This window comes from Astyanax mexicanus, chromosome 10 (assembly GCF_023375975.1).
Source record: "Astyanax mexicanus isolate ESR-SI-001 chromosome 10, AstMex3_surface, whole genome shotgun sequence".
Classification (NCBI taxonomy): Eukaryota; Metazoa; Chordata; class Actinopteri; order Characiformes; family Acestrorhamphidae; genus Astyanax; species Astyanax mexicanus.
The window spans coordinates 16574967-16592909 of NC_064417.1; the positions used below are offsets into that span (position 1 = coordinate 16574967).

Below are 17943 nucleotides of genomic sequence, written 5' to 3' on the forward strand. Positions count from 1 at the left end.
CATATACATTTTCAGGATTTTGCTGCTTCTGCTATCAGTGTGTTTCTAATGCTGGATCACGTCTGGTACTTGCTAAAATACTTCATTTCCACATCTTGTTGGCTCAGTAAGGTATCAGGTTCAGTTAGGTTTACTTAGAAACCTCTGAACAAAATGCATTAATTTATAAAATAAAAGGAACCACTAATTGATCAGTCAGCTTTTTCAGGACTGCCTCATTTATAGATTATCATTTCAAGTCAAAACAGATATTTTTTGGCATGAAGACTAAAAGCAGAGACCTTTACTGAATGGAAACTTGCACAAAACAGCTTTACATCTTCCATTCTTTTTAGGAGACTCATTCTGGAGCCCTAAATATATTCAGTGGTGGTGATGTCTGGTCTGAGGTGGTCAGTCCCTTGTGCTGACAGCAGCAGCTTCAGGTTTGATAAGTTCAAAATGTGTGTGAATTTGTTCACATCCTTTGAGACCCACAGTGTTGCCATCTAAATAATAAACAATAACACCTGTGGCTGTTTTCAGATCTAGAACTTGATTTTCCCCCTTTTTTTTTTTCGGGTCGGGCTCATAATCACAGTTCATGGTTTGGGTTAGGTCGTGCTCGGGTTAGGTCGGGCTCGAACTGGATCGGGTTGGATTTTTTGGGCCTGATCTAAGCTCTAATGAGAAACCCCAGAGCATCAGATAAGAAATCTCTGCCTCTACTTAACTGGAGCTGTGGATGTAAGAGGAATGTTTAAACCAATGTTATGATTAAAACTCAAAGTAAAACTGCACAACATTTTTATTAGCCATATTATACAAACAAAAAGCAACATATCACTTATCATACACCATATTTTTTGTATTACTTTGTGTCTGTTATTCCATTATAGTTATTGTGTTTTTGGTAATATTTTTTAAAAACAAAGTTTGCTTTATTTGCAAAAGTGACATATGACAAGATGTTTATATGGAATTGAAATAAATGTAAGAACCTGCTTTAAATACTCCAATTCCCTTCTGTACATAAAAAGTGTCTTTATTACAGCATACTCATTGTTTCCCAGTGGAATGAACTGAAATATATAAATTATTTAGTTCAGCATGTGCTTTGAAGTGCTCGAAGGCTTGCTAAAGTAATACTAAAAGTAATACAATCTACTTTTTATTAGACAGGTATAGTATAGTTTTAGCACACCAAAATGCTAACAATCAAAGTGTAAGAATAAGATCTGATCCACCCTCAAAACGATAGTGGACTTTTTCCAGGTAAGGCAGATGAGACTGGAGGAAGTCTACCTTTGTTTCCGTAATGTCTTTGCACGTGGAGATGTCCAGTGTCCTTAGCCTCTTACAGTAGCGGCTTATGAGGGTAAGGGATCTGTTGGAAAATAGAGGCTGACTGAGATGAAGAAAAGACAGAGGCTGTGACAGAAATAGATCCTTTCTTCCTTACGAGTATTGAGCTATACAGGAAGGGATTATGTAGTTTAGTTAAGTAAAGGCAAAAACACTGGCTGTGTAATATGACCATAATAATTAAATAATAAAAAATATATAAGAATTAAACAAAATATAAAGTAGTGACATACGTTTCACTTTTCCTTATTTAACGAAATGAAATTGTGCACCTAACTTAAAAAAATATAAGTGTTATTTCAGTGATTCTCAGTACTAGTCCTGCTCCCTTCCTGCCCTACACATTTTCCACATTTCTCTGCTTTAACTCACCCCTTCTACTCTGACAGGACGTTTTATTGAGCTAATTAGTTGATCAGGTGTGCTGGAAACAAAATCACTGTGCAGAGCAGGGGTGCAGGATCACTCAAACTAAAACAATCAGACTCACTCACTCTCATTCACTCTCTCCTAATCAGACTCACTCACTCTCATTCACTCTCTCCTAATCAGACTCACTCACTCTCATTCACTCTCTCCTAATCAGACTCACTCTCATTCACTCTCTCCTAATCAGACTCACTCACTCTCATTTACTCTCTCCTAATCAGACTCACTCACTCTCACTCAGACTCACACACTCTCACTCAGACTCACTCACTCTTATTTACTCTCTCCTAATCAGACTCTTTCATTTACTCTCTCCTAATCAGACTCACTCACTCTCATTTACTCTCTCCTAATCAGACTCACTCACTCTCATTTACTCTCTCCTAATCAGACTCACTCTCATTCACTCTCTCCTAATCAGACTCACTCACTCTCATTTACTCTCTCCTAATCAGACTCACTCTCATTTACTCTCTCCTAATCAGACTCACTCACTCTCATTCACTCTCTCCTAATCAGACTCACTCTCATTTACTCTCTCCTAATCAGACTCACTCACTCTCATTCACTCTCTCCTAATCAGACTCACTCACTCTCATTCACTCTCTCCTAATCAGACTCACTCTCATTTACTCTCTCCTAATCAGACTCACTCTCATTTACTCTCTCCTAATCAGACTCACTCACTCTCATTCACTCTCTCCTAATCAGACTCACTCACTCTCATTTACTCTCTCCTAATCAGACTCATTTACTCTCTCCTAATCAGGCTCACTCCCATTTACTCTCTCCTAATCAGACTCACTCTCATTCACTCTCTCCTAATCAGACTCTTTCATTTACTCTCTCCTAATCAGACTCACTCACTCTCATTCACTCTCTCCTTATCAGACTCACTCTCATTCACTCTCTCCTAATCAGACTCACTCACTCTCATTCACTGTCTCCTAATCAGACTCGTTTACTCTCATTCACGCTCTTCTAATCAGACTCACTCACTCTCATTCACTCTCTCCTAATCAGACTCACTCTCATTCACTCTCTCCCAATCAGACTCACTCTCATTCACTCTCTCCTAATCAGACTCACTCACTCTCATTTACTCTCTCCTAATCAGACTCACTCACTCTCATTCACTCTCTCCTAATCAGACTCACTCACTCTCATTTACTCTCTCCTAATCAGACTCACTCACTCTCATTTACTCTCTCCTAATCAGACTCACTCTCATTTACTCTCTCCTAATCAGACTCACTCACTCTCATTTACTCTCTCTTAATCAGACTCACTCACTCTCATTTACTCTCTCCTAATCAGACTCACTCTCATTCACTCTCTCCTAATCAGACTCACTCACTCTCTCCTAATCAGACTCACTCACTCTCATTTACTCTCTCCTAATCAGACTCACTCACCCTCATTTACTCTCTCCTAATCAGACTCACTCACTCTCATTTACTCTCTCCTAATCAGACTCACTCTCATTCACTCTCTCCTAATCAGACTCACTCTCATTCACTCTCTCCTAATCAGACTCACTCACTCTCATTTACTCTCTCCTAATCAGACTCACTCACTCTCATTTACTCTCTCCTAATCAGACTCACTCACTCTCATTAACTCTCTCCTAATCAGACTCACTCACTCTCATTCACTCTCTCCTAATCAGACTCACTCACTCTCATTCACTCTCTCCTAATCAGACTCACTCACTCTCATTCACTCTCTCCTAATCAGACTCACTCACTCTCATTTACTCTCTCCTAATCAGACTCACTCACTCTCTCCTAATCAGACTCACTCACTCTCATTTACTCTCTCCTAATCAGACTCACTCACTCTCATTTACTCTCTCCTAATCAGACTCACTCCCATTTACTCTCTCCTAATCAGACTCACTCACTCTCATTTACTCTCTCCTAATCAGACTCACTCACTCTCATTCACTCTCTCCTAATCAGACTCACTCACTCTCATTTACTCTCTCCTAATCAGACTCACTCTCATTTACTCTCTCCTAATCAGACTCACTCACTCTCATTCACTCTCTCCTAATCAGACTCACTCACTCTCATTTACTCTCTCCTAATCAGACTCACTCACTCTCTCCTAATCAGACTCACTCTCATTCACTCTCTCCTAATCAGACTCACTCACTCTCATTCACTCTCTCCTAATCAGACTCACTCACTCTCATTCACTCTCTCCTATTCAGACTCGCTCACACTCTCCTAATCAGACTCACTCACTCTCATTTACTCTCTCCTAATCAGACTCACTCTCATTCACTCTCTCCTAATCAGACTCACTCTCATTCACTCTCTCCTAATCAGACTCACTCACTCTCATTTACTCTCTCCTAATCAGACTCATTTACTCTCTCCTAATCAGACTCACTCACTCTCATTTACTCTCTCCTAATCAGACTCACTCACTCTCATTCACTCTCTCCTAATCAGACTCACTCACTCTCATTCACTGTCTCCTAATCAGACTCACTCACTCTCATTCACTCTCTCCTAATCAGACTCACTCACTCTCATTCACTGTCTCCTAATCAGACTCACTCACTCTCATTCACTCTCTCCTAATCAGACTCACTCACTCTCATTCACTGTCTCCTAATCAGACTCACTCACTCTCATTCACTCTCTCCTAATCAGACTCACTCACTCTCATTTACTCTCTCCTAATCAGACTCAGTCACTCTCATTTACTCTCTCCTAATCAGACTCACTCACTCTCATTTACTCTCTCCTAATCAGACTCACTCACTCTCATTTACTCTCTCCTAATCAGACTCACTCATTCTCATTTACTCTCTCCTAATCAGACTCACTCACTCTCATTCACTCTCTCCTAATCAGACTCACTCTCATTTACTCTCTCCTAATCAGACTCACTCACTCTCATTCACTCTCTCCTAATCAGACTCACTCACTCTCATTTACTCTCTCCTAATCAGACTCATTTACTCTCTCCTAATCAGGCTCACTCCCATTTACTCTCTCCTAATCAGACTCACTCTCATTCACTCTCTCCTTATCAGACTCACTCTCATTCACTATCTCCTAATCAGACTCACTCACTCTCATTCACTGTCTCCTAATCAGACTCGTTTACTCTCATTCACGCTCTTCTAATCAGACTCACTCACTCTCATTCACTCTCTCCTAATCAGACTCACTCTCATTCACTCTCTCCCAATCAGACTCACTCTCGTTCACTCTCTCCTAATCAGACTCACTCACTCTCATTTACTCTCTCCTAATCAGACTCACTCACTCTCATTCACTCTCTCCTAATCAGACTCACTCACTCTCATTTACTCTCTCCTAATCAGACTCACTCACTCTCATTTACTCTCTCCTAATCAGACTCACTCTCATTCACTCTCTCCTAATCAGACTCACTCACTCTCTCCTAATCAGACTCACTCACTCTCATTTACTCTCTCCTAATCAGACTCACTCTCATTCACTCTCTCCTAATCAGACTCACTCACTCTCTCCTAATCAGACTCACTCACCCTCATTTACTCTCTCCTAATCAGACTCACTCACTCTCATTTACTCTCTCCTAATCAGACTCACTCTCATTCACTCTCTCCTAATCAGACTCACTCACTCTCATTTACTCTCTCCTAATCAGACTCACTCACTCTCATTTACTCTCTCCTAATCAGACTCACTCACTCTCATTCACTCTCTCCTAATCAGACTCACTCTCATTCACTCTCTCCTAATCAGACTCACTCACTCTCTCCTAATCAGACTCACTCACTCTCATTTACTCTCTCCTAATCAGACTCACTCACTCTCATTCACTCTCTCCTATTCAGACTCACTCACACTCTCCTAATCAGACTCACTCACTCTCATTTACTCTCTCCTAATCAGACTCACTCTCATTCACTCTCTCCTAATCAGACTCACTCTCATTCACTCTCTCCTAATCAGACTCATTTACTCTCTCCTAATCAGACTCACTCACTCTCATTCACTCTCTCCTAATCAGACTCACTCACTCTCATTCACTCTCTCCTAATCAGACTCACTCACTCTCATTTACTCTCTCCTAATCAGACTCACTCACTCTCATTAACTCTCTCCTAATCAGACTCACTCACTCTCATTCACTCTCTCCTAATCAGACTCACTCACTCTCATTCACTCTCTCCTAATCAGACTCACTCACTCTCATTCACTCTCTCCTAATCAGACTCACTCACTCTCATTTACTCTCTCCTAATCAGACTCACTCACTCTCATTCACTCTCTCCTAATCAGACTCACTCTCATTCACTCTCTCCTAATCAGACTCACTCACTCTCTCCTAATCAGACTCACTCCCATTTACTCTCTCCTAATCAGACTCACTCACTCTCATTTACTCTCTCCTAATCAGACTCACTCCCATTTACTCTCTCCTAATCAGACTCACTCACTCTCATTTACTCTCTCCTAATCAGACTCACTCACTCTCATTCACTCTCTCCTAATCAGACTCACTCACTCTCATTTACTCTCTCCTAATCAGACTCACTCTCATTTACTCTCTCCTAATCAGACTCACTCACTCTCATTCACTCTCTCCTAATCAGACTCACTCACTCTCATTTACTCTCTCCTAATCAGACTCACTCACTCTCATTCACTCTCTCCTAATCAGACTCACTCTCATTCACTCTCTCCTAATCAGACTCACTCACTCTCATTCACTCTCTCCTAATCAGACTCACTCACTCTCATTCACTCTCTCCTATTCAGACTCACTCACACTCTCCTAATCAGACTCACTCACTCTCATTTACTCTCTCCTAATCAGACTCACTCACTCTCATTCACTCTCTCCTAATCAGACTCACTCACTCTCATTCACTCTCTCCTATTCAGACTCACTCACTCTCTCCTAATCAGACTCACTCACTCTCATTTACTCTCTCCTAATCAGACTCACTCACTCTCATTCACTCTCTCCTAATCAGACTCACTCACTCTCATTCACTCTCTCCTAATCAGACTCACTCACTCTCATTCACTCTCTCCTAATCAGACTCACTCACTCTCATTTACTCTCTCCTAATCAGACTCACTCACTCTCATTCACTCTCTCCTAATCAGACTCACTCTCATTCACTCTCTCCTAATCAGACTCACTCACTCTCATTTACTCTCTCCTAATCAGACTCACTCACTCTCATTTACTCTCTCCTAATCAGACTCACTCACTCTCATTTACTCTCTCCTAATCAGACTCACTCACTCTCATTAACTCTCTCCTAATCAGACTCACTCACTCTCATTCACTCTCTCCTAATCAGACTCACTCACTCTCATTCACTCTCTCCTAATCAGACTCACTCACTCTCATTCACTCTCTCCTAATCAGACTCACTCTCATTCACTCTCTCCTAATCAGACTCACTCACTCTCATTTACTCTCTCCTAATCAGACTCACTCACTCACTCTCATTTACTCTCTCCTAATCAGACTCACTCACTCTCATTAACTCTCTCCTAATCAGACTCACTCACTCTCATTCACTCTCTCCTAATCAGACTCACTCACTCTCATTCACTCTCTCCTAATCAGACTCACTCACTCTCATTCACTCTCTCCTAATCAGACTCACTCACTCTCATTTACTCTCTCCTAATCAGACTCACTCACTCTCATTCACTCTCTCCTAATCAGACTCACTCTCATTCACTCTCTCCTAATCAGACTCACTCACTCTCATTCACTCTCTCCTAATCAGACTCACTCACTCTCATTCACTCTCTCCTATTCAGACTCACTCACACTCTCCTAATCAGACTCACTCACTCTCATTTACTCTCTCCTAATCAGACTCACTCACTCTCATTCACTCTCTCCTAATCAGACTCACTCTCATTTACTCTCTTCTAATCAGACTCACTCACTCTCATTTACTCTCTCCTAATCAGACTCACTCTCATTCACTCTCTCCTAATCAGACTCACTCACTCTCATTCACTCTCTCCTAATCAGACTCACTCACTCTCATTCACTCTCTCCTAATCAGACTCACTCACTCTCATTCACTCTCTCCTAATCAGACTCACTCACTCTCATTTACTCTCTCCTAATCAGACTCACTCACTCTCATTCACTCTCTCCTAATCAGACTCACTCTCATTCACTCTCTCCTAATCAGACTCACTCACTCTCTCCTAATCAGACTCACTCACTCTCATTTACTCTCTCCTAATCAGACTCACTCTCATTCACTCTCTCCTAATCAGACTCACTCACTCTCATTCACTCTCTCCTAATCAGACTCAGTCACTCTCATTTACTCTCTCCTAATCAGACTCCCTCACTCTCATTCACTCTCTCCTAATCAGACTCACTCTCATTCACTCTCTCCTAATCAGACTCACTCACTCTCATTTACTCTCTCCTAATCAGACTCAGTCACTCTCATTCACTCTCTCCTAATCAGACTCAGTCACTCTCATTTACTCTCTCCTAATCAACTCGATCAAAACCTTTCTCTTGATCGAGAGACAAAAGGCCAAAATCTGAGCCAGACAATTTAGCATAATCAAATAAATCTCTTAGTAAAAACAAATTATCATAAATAGACCTTTTAGGAATGCAGTATGACTGATCTCTATGTACAATTGTGTGTATAACCTCCTTAAGTCTATTAGCAAGGCAACGTGACAGTATCTTATAGTCACAACAGAGAAGTGATACCGGCCTCCAGTTCCGCAACGAAGAGAGATCTCCCTCCTTTGGCAAAAGAGATAGAACTGCTCGCTGGCAGCTCTTCGGAAGCACCTTGGCAACAAAACTGGCCTGAAGAACATTAAACAAATCTTCTCCAATAATTCCCCAAAAAGCTTTGTAAAAGTCCACTGGCAAGCCATCTAAACCCGGCGCCCGCCCGGCAGAGAGCTGGTGAACAGCCTTGGTGACTTCCTCAAAAGTCAATGACGAATCCAAGGCCTGCTTATGTCTCTGATCCAATTGTGGAAGATCAGAATGCAAAAACTCCACACAGTCCTGATTCAAAGTTCCTGCAGTGTATAAATCTGCATATAAAAAAAAAAAAAGGAGAGAGTAAATGAGAGTGAGTGAGTCTGATTAGGAGAGAGTGAATGAGAGTGAGTCTGATTAGGAGAGAGTGAATGAGAGTGAGTGAGTCTGATTAGGAGAGAGTGAATGAGAGTGAGTGAGTCTGATTAGGAGAGAGTGAATGAGAGTGAGTGAGTCTGATTAGGAGAGAGTGAATGAGAGTGAGTGAGTCTGATTAGGAGAGAGTGAATGAGAGTGAGTGAGTCTGATTAGGAGAGAGTGAATGAGAGTGAGTGAGTCTGATTAGGAGAGAGTAAATGAGAGTGAGTGAGTCTGATTAGGAGAGAGTGAATGAGAGTGAGTCTGATTAGGAGAGAGTAAATGAGAGTGAGTGAGTCTGATAAGGAGAGAGTGAATGAGAGTGAGTCTGATTAGGAGAGAGTAAATGAGAGTGAGAGAGTCTGATTAGGAGAGAGTGAATGAGAGTGAGTCTGATTAGAAGAGAGTGAATGAGAGTGAGTGAATCTGATTAGGAGAGAGTGAATGGGAGTGAGTAAATGAGAGTGAGTGAGTCTGATTAGGAGAGAGTAAATGAGAGTGAGTGAGTCTGATTAGGAGAGAGTGAATGAGAGTGAGTCTGATTAGGAGAGAGTAAATGAGAGTGAGTGAGTCTGATTAGGAGAGAGTGAATGAGAGTGAGTCTGATTAGGATAGAGTAAATGAGAGTGAGAGAGTCTGATTAGGAGAGAGTGAATGAGAGTGAGTCTGATTAGAAGAGAGTGAATGAGAGTGAGTGAGTCTGATTAGGAGAGAGTAAATGAGAGTGAGTCTGATTAGGAGAGAGTAAATGAGAGTGAGTGAGTCTGAATAGGAGAGAGTGAATGAGAGTGAGTGAGTCTGGGTGAGAGTGTGTAAGTCTGAGTGAGAGTGTGAGTGACTGAGAGTGAGAGTGAAAGACTGACAGTGAGCGAGTCTGAGTGAGAGTGAGTGAGTCTGATAAGGAGAGAGTGAATGAGAGTGAGTCTGATTAGGAGAGAGTAAATGAGAGTGAGTGAGTCTGATTAGGAGAGAGTGAATGAGAGTGACTGAGTCTGATTAGGAGAGAGTAAATGAAAGAGTCTGATTAGGAGAGAGTAAATAAGAGTGAGTGAGTCTGAGTGAGAGTGTGTGAGTCTGAGTGAGAGTGAGTGAATCTGATTAGGAGAGAGTAAATGAGAGTGAGTGAGTCTGATTAGGAGAGAGTAAATGAGAGTGAGTCTGATTAGGAGAGAGTAAATGAGAGTGAGTCTGATTAGGAGAGAGTAAATGAGAGTGAGTCTGATTAGGAGAGAGTGAATGAGAGTGAGTCTGATTAGGAGAGAGTAAATGAGAGTGAGTGAGTCTGATTAGGAGAGAGTGAATGAGAGTGAGTCTGATTAGGAGAGAGTAAATGAGAGTGAGTGAGTCTGATTAGGAGAGAGTTAATGAGAGTGAGTGAGTCTGATTAGGAGAGAGTAAATGAGAGTGAGTGAGTCTGATTAGGAGAGAGTGAATGAGAGTGAGTCTGATTAGGAGAGAGTAAATGAGAGTGAGTGAGTCTGATTAGGAGAGAGTTAATGAGAGTGAGTGAGTCTGATTAGGAGAGAGTAAATGAGAGTGAGTGAGTCTGATTAGGAGAGAGTGAATGAGAGTGAGTGAGTCTAATTAGGAGAGAGTAAATGAGAGTGAGTGAGAGTGTGAGTGACTGAGAGTGAGAGTAAAAGACTGACAGTGAGCGAGTCTGAGTGAGAGCGTGTGAGTCCGAGTGAGAGTGTGTCAAAAAACTCAGTTGAGCACAAACTGCTGTAGCAGGTAATTAACACAGCGCGCGAGGAAAAAAAGCACCAGAGAGGAGAGAAATTAAGAGAGCAACATTTTCTTCAGCACGCACACATTCCTTTTTTTTTTTTGCTTGCTAGTCTCACATTTGTGCTTACGAGACATTTATTTCCACACTTAAAATGTTAAATCACGCTGGTTCACCTGTTACTTTTGCACCCCCCTGCCTTGTAGTTTTGCACCCTCGACTTTTGACATTGATGCGAAGCAATAGAAATCATTATTACTGTTACTGTTAGGAACAAACAAGAATTATTTCGAATTGTATTAAAAACACTGAAATTCACCAAACACCCGACAGGATTTGAACCCAGGTCATCATGTTGCAAGTCCAATTGCTACCTCACTGCCCCACCCTACAAACAGTACTCTCCAGGTATCCAATATAGTACTTTAAAGGTTTGAATCACATTGAGCACAAACACATTTTTTAAACCAATTTAAACTGTTTTAATTATTGTTAGGAACAAACAACAATTATTTCTAAATGCAGTGAAAACACTATTGTTCACCAACCACACCTGAAAGGATTCAAACCCAGGCTGTCAAGTTACAAGCCCAATAACTATCTCACTGCGCCACTCTATAAGCACAGGTTACAAGGTGTCCAACATACTACTTTAAAGGTTCGGATCACAAAGGGTAGAGCACAAAACTTTACATAAATTCACATTTTTAATTATTAAAACTACTGCCTGAAGACAAGCAAGATCTTGCCAGGCCCAGCTGTGTACAAGGTCCTCACTGCATAAGTGATTGAATTATTCTGAGGCTGCAGTACAATACGGTTTCGATCCACGAACCTTTAGACCAGGAAGGGAGATACTTTCACATTATGCCACGAGTGACCTTAAGAAAAATGGAGAATCTCAACACCCTAGTCACATTGGCGCAATAGGGAATCAAGCAACATTTTTTAACTATTTATAATTTTGAATTTATTGTCATGCTAATACATTTTTACAAAACAAATGTTTAAAAGTTTTTTTGTGGTGATCTTGTGAAAGTAAGTTTGAATTTTGGTCACATTTTCACAATCTGTAAAAAAAATTTTGAACCAATTTTAAATGAAATGTAGCACGCATAATTATTTACTTGGAGATTCCATAGATTATTTTGAGACCTGTTTGGGGAAAATCTGAAGAAAACTAACAGATTAGTTTGAAATGTGACATTTTCAAACTTCTATAGAAATCACAAAAACTGTGCACTTTTCTAACAGACTTGTATTTGAAAAATGTCAAGCTTTATGTGATCTATAACAAGTTATAAAACGTTTTTACACAAAGTAAAGAGAGAAAGACTTATTCTCAGTTTTTTAGAAATAGCACCACCATGTGGCCAATTCTCATCAAAATTTACAGGCAATTAAAGAATGTCTTTGTATACACATCTGTCAAATTTCAAGATGATCAGTGAATGTCAAGCCTTCAAAATTCCACTTCGAAACTAATTGGCCAATGGAGGCCATATTTGTGGAGATATAGATATGGTCTTAACAATTCGCTTATAGAATGTGCTTCAGATGCACAATGCAAAGCAACAACTCATTTGGTTAAGTGGTTGTTGAGAAACAGATTTTTGGGTTCTATAGTGCCACCTATGCTTCATTTGACATGCCATTTGGATGCCTTCCACAGAATCATGTCCCCAACATAACTGCTAAATATCACTGGAATACAATTTAACAGTCCTGATATTTATCCATTTATGTGAACTAAGCTCTACTTAAGGAGGACATTTTTGTACGTGGCGGCCATCTTGTTCACAAATATTCAAAATTTTTATATGATTCTTGACTCCGATGAACATTTTAATACCTATATTGCTGAACCTATGACTAGTTAAAAAAAAATGGGTTTTGGCAATGAGGGCAGTGTTGAGCATGGGCGGAGCTAAAAACACCTACTGAGTCATTAATGCACATGACTTGCCGGAACAAGATTGTGAAAGAATTTTTACTCTAGCTATTATATTTCACGAGATATAGGCCAAAAAGCTTATTGCTGCTCTATAGCGCCACCATCAGGCTAATTGGAGTCCCATTATATGAGTGCGCAATTTCACACCACCTCTATCTACCTTCCAAAGATCAGCTTCGGATGGCTTACGGTTTGGGCTCCAGGATCGTTTTAACAGGAAAATAATAATAATAATAACGAGTTGTCCCCCTGTCACAGGGGGACGTAGGGCCCTCGCACAACAGCGCAAATCGTACCGGGCCAAACCGAGAAACCGGTGAAAGTAATTTTTAAGTGTGGTAATTTTCAAGAGTTTTCTATCCTGCCAAAAATGTGAAATACCCATTTAAAATACAGGTGGCATTCAAGGTACTAATGTAAGTCTGTATATGTATGTTAATTTTGTCATTATAAGGTCAAAGGTTCCTGTCTTCTGTCCATTTAGGTTTGAAAATAGCAATAAATGGTTTAAATGCACAATAGTTAATTTGTTCCTGTAGAGCCTACTGAAGACTCACTTGGCTCATACTTGGCAGATGTGCTTCAAATGTCATTGCTAATGAGTGTGTGAGAACAGTTCCTGTCGGTGGCGCGAGCAGTCGCAGCGGCTACTCCGGAAGCAAAACACTGTGCTTTTGTTTGTTTTTTTGTGTAAATAATCCGATCTGAACTCGCAGTGATGCAAAAGTTCGCTATGGGAACAACTTACGACCGACAGACCCTCGTAGACCTGCAAAATCAACAAAAAACTGAACTTACAGACGGTCTACGAGCGGAGCTATGCGCGCAAGGCCTGCTAAGATCCGCGGCGTTTCCTGAGCCTGCTAGCCGGAAGAGGGCTCCCCGCAAGCGGTGCGCGAGGAGCCGGAAGCGCGGTAAGAGAGCCGGAGTCCGCGTTAAGCTAATGGCTAACTCCAGCCGGCCAGCGGTTCCATCGCTCCTCCTTTCCAACGTTTACTCCCTGCCGAACAAGATCGACTATCTCCGGCTCCAGCGGAAAAACCCAGCGCGAGTTCAGAGACTGCTGTGTGTTCGTTTTCACGGAGACGTGGTTAACCGACTCCATCCCGGACTTAGCAGCGTGTACATAATAGCAGTGTATGTAGCACCCAGTGCTAATGCTAACGATGCTAATGCTAATGCTCTGCAAGAACTGTACACAGCTATCTCCAAACTCCAGAACTCAGAGCAGAGCCCCGCCCCCACTACGGCTACTCGGACCATATCTCTGTCATGCTCATCCCAGCATACAGACAGCTCATCAGACATGCCAAATCAGAGAAGAAGCAAGTAACAACCTGGCCTCCAGGAGTCATCTCTGCTCTTCAGGACTGTTTTGAGCACACTGACTGGGACATGTTCAGAGAAGCTGCTACCTCTGATGACTCCATCAACCTGGAGGAGTACACAGACTCAGTGACTGGCTACATCAGCATTGAGGATGTTACTGTCTCCAAAACCATCACAACCCGCCCCAACCAGAAGCCGTGGATGACTGCAAAGGTGCGTCTGCTGCTGAGAACCCGAGACAAGGCCTTTAAGTCAGGGGACATGGCTGGCCTCAGAACAGCTAGAGCCTGTCAAAAGCTTGCTGGAAACTGATTGCTTATAGCAATCACAAAAATTTACATATCAAATTTTTCTTCAGTGAAACAATAGGACATGGGCCCAAGATGATAACTGGCAATCCAGAACTTGATAGCTTGTATGGTTCCTGAGCAACAGATTTCTAGCACTGGCAATCATGTTGGGATCAAAGACCTATGGTGGCATTAGTGTCAGTTTAAGCAATTAAAAGTTACAGCTGTTAGAGTAAATTTGGGTGTGCCACAGTAAGACTAATTTAAATATGGCGGCCATATTTTTTCGATAATTATTGAGGTTGGGACTTGCGTTGTTTGACACCAAATATGACAGGATTGGTCAATGACCCTAGATCAAGTTCTCAAAAGTAGGTTTTTTTTTTTTTTTTTTTTTTTTTACCATATCACCAAGTCTTGACCCTGTAGGCCTTGCAGTTTCTTCTGCCCAATCACTTCTAAGGCAGAAAACGAATAAGAACTATAATAATAATAATAATAATAATAATCAGAACAATTACAATAGGGTTCCTAGCACTGCATGCTTGGACCCATAATAATAATAAGAAAAATCTGAGCAAAAACAATAGGGTTCTACGCACCTTCGGTGCTTGAATCTCTCCTTTAAGAGAATAGAAAAATCTAAGCTTTAATTCAAATGCCTTTGTTTTGTGGGGAAAAAAATACACATTAAAAAAAATAATATTTTAAATGAAATTATGTGCGTCACAATTATTGACACCCCTGGTGTCAGTACTTTGTACAACCTCCTTTTACCAACAAGAGAGCACTTAACCTTCTCCTATGACTCTTCACAAAATGGGAAAATACAGAAAGAGGGATCTGTCACCATTCCTCTTTATACATTCTCTTTAAATCCTCCTGGGTCTTCTCCTATACACTCTCCTCTTCAGCTCACCCCACAGGTTTTCTAATGGGTTGAGGTCTGAGGACTGAGGTGGCCATGAGAGGAACTTGATTTTGAGTAGCGTTTTTGAGTAGATTTGGCCACATATTTAGGGTCTCGCTGAAAGACCCAGTAATGACTCATCTTCAGTTTTCAAGCAGAGGCCATCAGATTCTGATTCCAAATGATTCTTGATATGTCAAAGAGTTCATGATCCCATGTATCCTTACAAGATTCCCAAGTCCTTTTCCAGGCTTGTTTGTCACTGTTGCAGAGGTTTTAAAATGTGTTGATTGCTCTGACTGTAGATAAGGGCATCTACAGGTAAGTGGCTGTTTTCTTGTAGCCATTGCCTGATTTATGAAGGCTGACACACATTTGCCCTTCTTTAATAGTGTGTTCCCTTGTCTTTCCCATGTTTAAGAGTGAGTAAGACAAAAAGAAGTCTTTGTAACACCGTGTTTATACCCCAGGGAAACAGGGAGTAGTTACTGACTAAAGGTTCCTAGATAGTTTAACCCACTTTATAAACAACAGTAAAAATGACTTTAATGGTTTAAATACATTTATTTCCAAGAAATTGTTAAGGGTGCCAAAATCTTAGTCAGTCCACTAGTCCATTTCTTTATATATATATATATATATATATATATATATATATATATATATATATATATATATATATATATATATATATATATATATATATATATATATTTCACTTAATTTGAAGGTTGCATTTTTTTTTAGATGCGTCTGCAATAAAAAAAAAAAATATTTTAAGGCTTTTAACACATTTTAAGAAGGGGTGCCAATAATTATGTAGGGCGCTGTATGACTCGCACACTCACTCTCTCACACTACCCCTGACTCTCAGTGACTCACTCTCAAGACATACACTTATACGCACACACAGACTCTCACTCATACACTCTCTCACACTCAGTCTCACTCAGACTTACACACTCTGACTCACACTTAGATTTGAACTCTAAGTCACTTACTAAGTCATGCACACACTTACTTACACACATTCTCACTCACACTACCACACTCTCCCTTACACTCACACTAATAATCACACACACATAAACTCACTCCCACACTATCACTTACTCTTAAACTCTCTTATTAGGCTCCAAAGCTGCTAGAAATAAATGATCAGACTTAATGTTAAATTTGTCCGACCACCCCGTCACACCTGGTTTAGCAGCTAAAAATCTTGAAGTTATCATAGATTCAGATCTAGCATTGGATTAACACATATCTAATGTTATTAGAACAGCTTTTCTACACCTCCATTGTGTAATAAAATAAATAAATTAATTGAAAAAATGTAAATTTTTATCACTTTGTTGAGAAATCTTTTGCAGGCAATGATTTACTCCGTTATGATGCTTTGCCAGACCTGCAGCTGTCTTTAGTTGTTGTTGGTTTGTGGGTCTCTCTGCCTTTAGTTTTCCCTTAAGCAAGAAGTGAAATGCAGATCAGTCTGGTTGAGATCTGGTGGTTGGCTCGGCCACTGCAAAATATTCCACTTCTTTGCCCTAAAAAAAAACTTCTGTGTTGCTTTCACAGTATGTTTTGGGCCATTGTCCATCTGTACCGACGCACCAATCAATTAAATTTGCTGCATTAGATTGAATCTGAGCAGAAAGTAAATCCCTGTCCACTGCTTCTGTCTTCCAGTGGCCTTAGTGACCCAGTGCCACCATGTTTTACAGATGATGCGGTGAGCTTTGCCTCATGCCTTCTTCATACACTCTTTTTCTCAGTATTGTGATACAGGTAAGTCTTAATTTCACCTGTCCAAAGAATAGGTTGGCTGCAGTTATAGATTATAATTCTGCAGAGCACAAAAGTCCAGATGCGCCTGAAGTTCAGAGGAGGCATGGAAAGAGGTCATTTTGTCAGAGACCAAAGTAGAGCATTGAGTAAAACTCCACTCGCCATGTTTGGAGAAAGAAGAAGGATGGGTACAACCACAAAACAACGTTCCAAATGTGAAGTATGGGGGGGAAACATCATGCTTTGGGGTTTCTAAAGAGAGAGGATGGATGGGGTCCTGAATCGCAAGATTTTGGCCAACGACCTCCTTCCCTAAGTAAGAGCACTGAAGATGGGTCATGGCTAGGTCTAGCAAAACCATGACCTGAAACACACAGCCAGGGAAACTAAGGAGTGGCTCCATAAAAAGAATTTTAAGGTCCGGGAGTAACCTAGCCAGTCTCCCAGACCTGAACACAATAAAACATCTTTAAAAGGAGGCTAAAAATCAATCAAATATTAAGTTATGCTTTTTAATTCATCAAATATTAAAATAAAATGCAAATCAATCATTTAAAAATTATACAATATCATTTATTGGATTTTTTATTCTGTCTCTCACAGTTAAAGTGTACCTACAATAAAAATTGTATTTTTATAATAAAAAAGTATTGGAGTTCCGTTAGTTCTGCTATAGATAGAAAACAGTTTGACATTAAAAGATGAATATGAGATTAAATCCATTTCAGCTCATTCCACAGCTATTTACATCTGGATCTGATGCACAGTTCACAGGTTAGCACATTGTATCTATTTTTTTTCTTGTGAGCAAAAGTATTGGAACAAATAAACTATATTAGGTGAAAAAAACGTAATATTTAGTTGCAATAACTGCACCAAGACGTTGACTTAAAGACATCACTGAACCTTGGCGAGCTTCTCCTGTGATGCTATTCCAGGCAGTGTGTTTTGGGCATTGGACATTCTAAACAGTTGTTCTAGCTATGGGCAATACTTGTGCAATGGCTTTGACTGATCTTCCATCTTCTCT

General features: G+C 40.5%; 1 protein-coding gene across 8 annotated transcripts in view; it reads right to left on the reverse strand.

Moving 5' to 3' along the window:
* Nucleotides 1-769: 769 nt before the first annotated feature.
* lrrc29 (leucine rich repeat containing 29) overlaps nucleotides 770-17943 on the reverse strand; it is a 76521-nt gene continuing 59347 nt past the window's right edge. For all 8 annotated transcript variants that reach the window (XM_049484524.1, XM_049484521.1, XM_049484519.1 and 5 more), the window contains one exon: nucleotides 770-1366. In XM_049484524.1, coding sequence (XP_049340481.1) covers nucleotides 1198-1366 — 169 coding nt within the window. In that variant the 3' untranslated portion in view covers nucleotides 770-1197. The remainder of the gene's footprint in view (nucleotides 1367-17943) is intronic.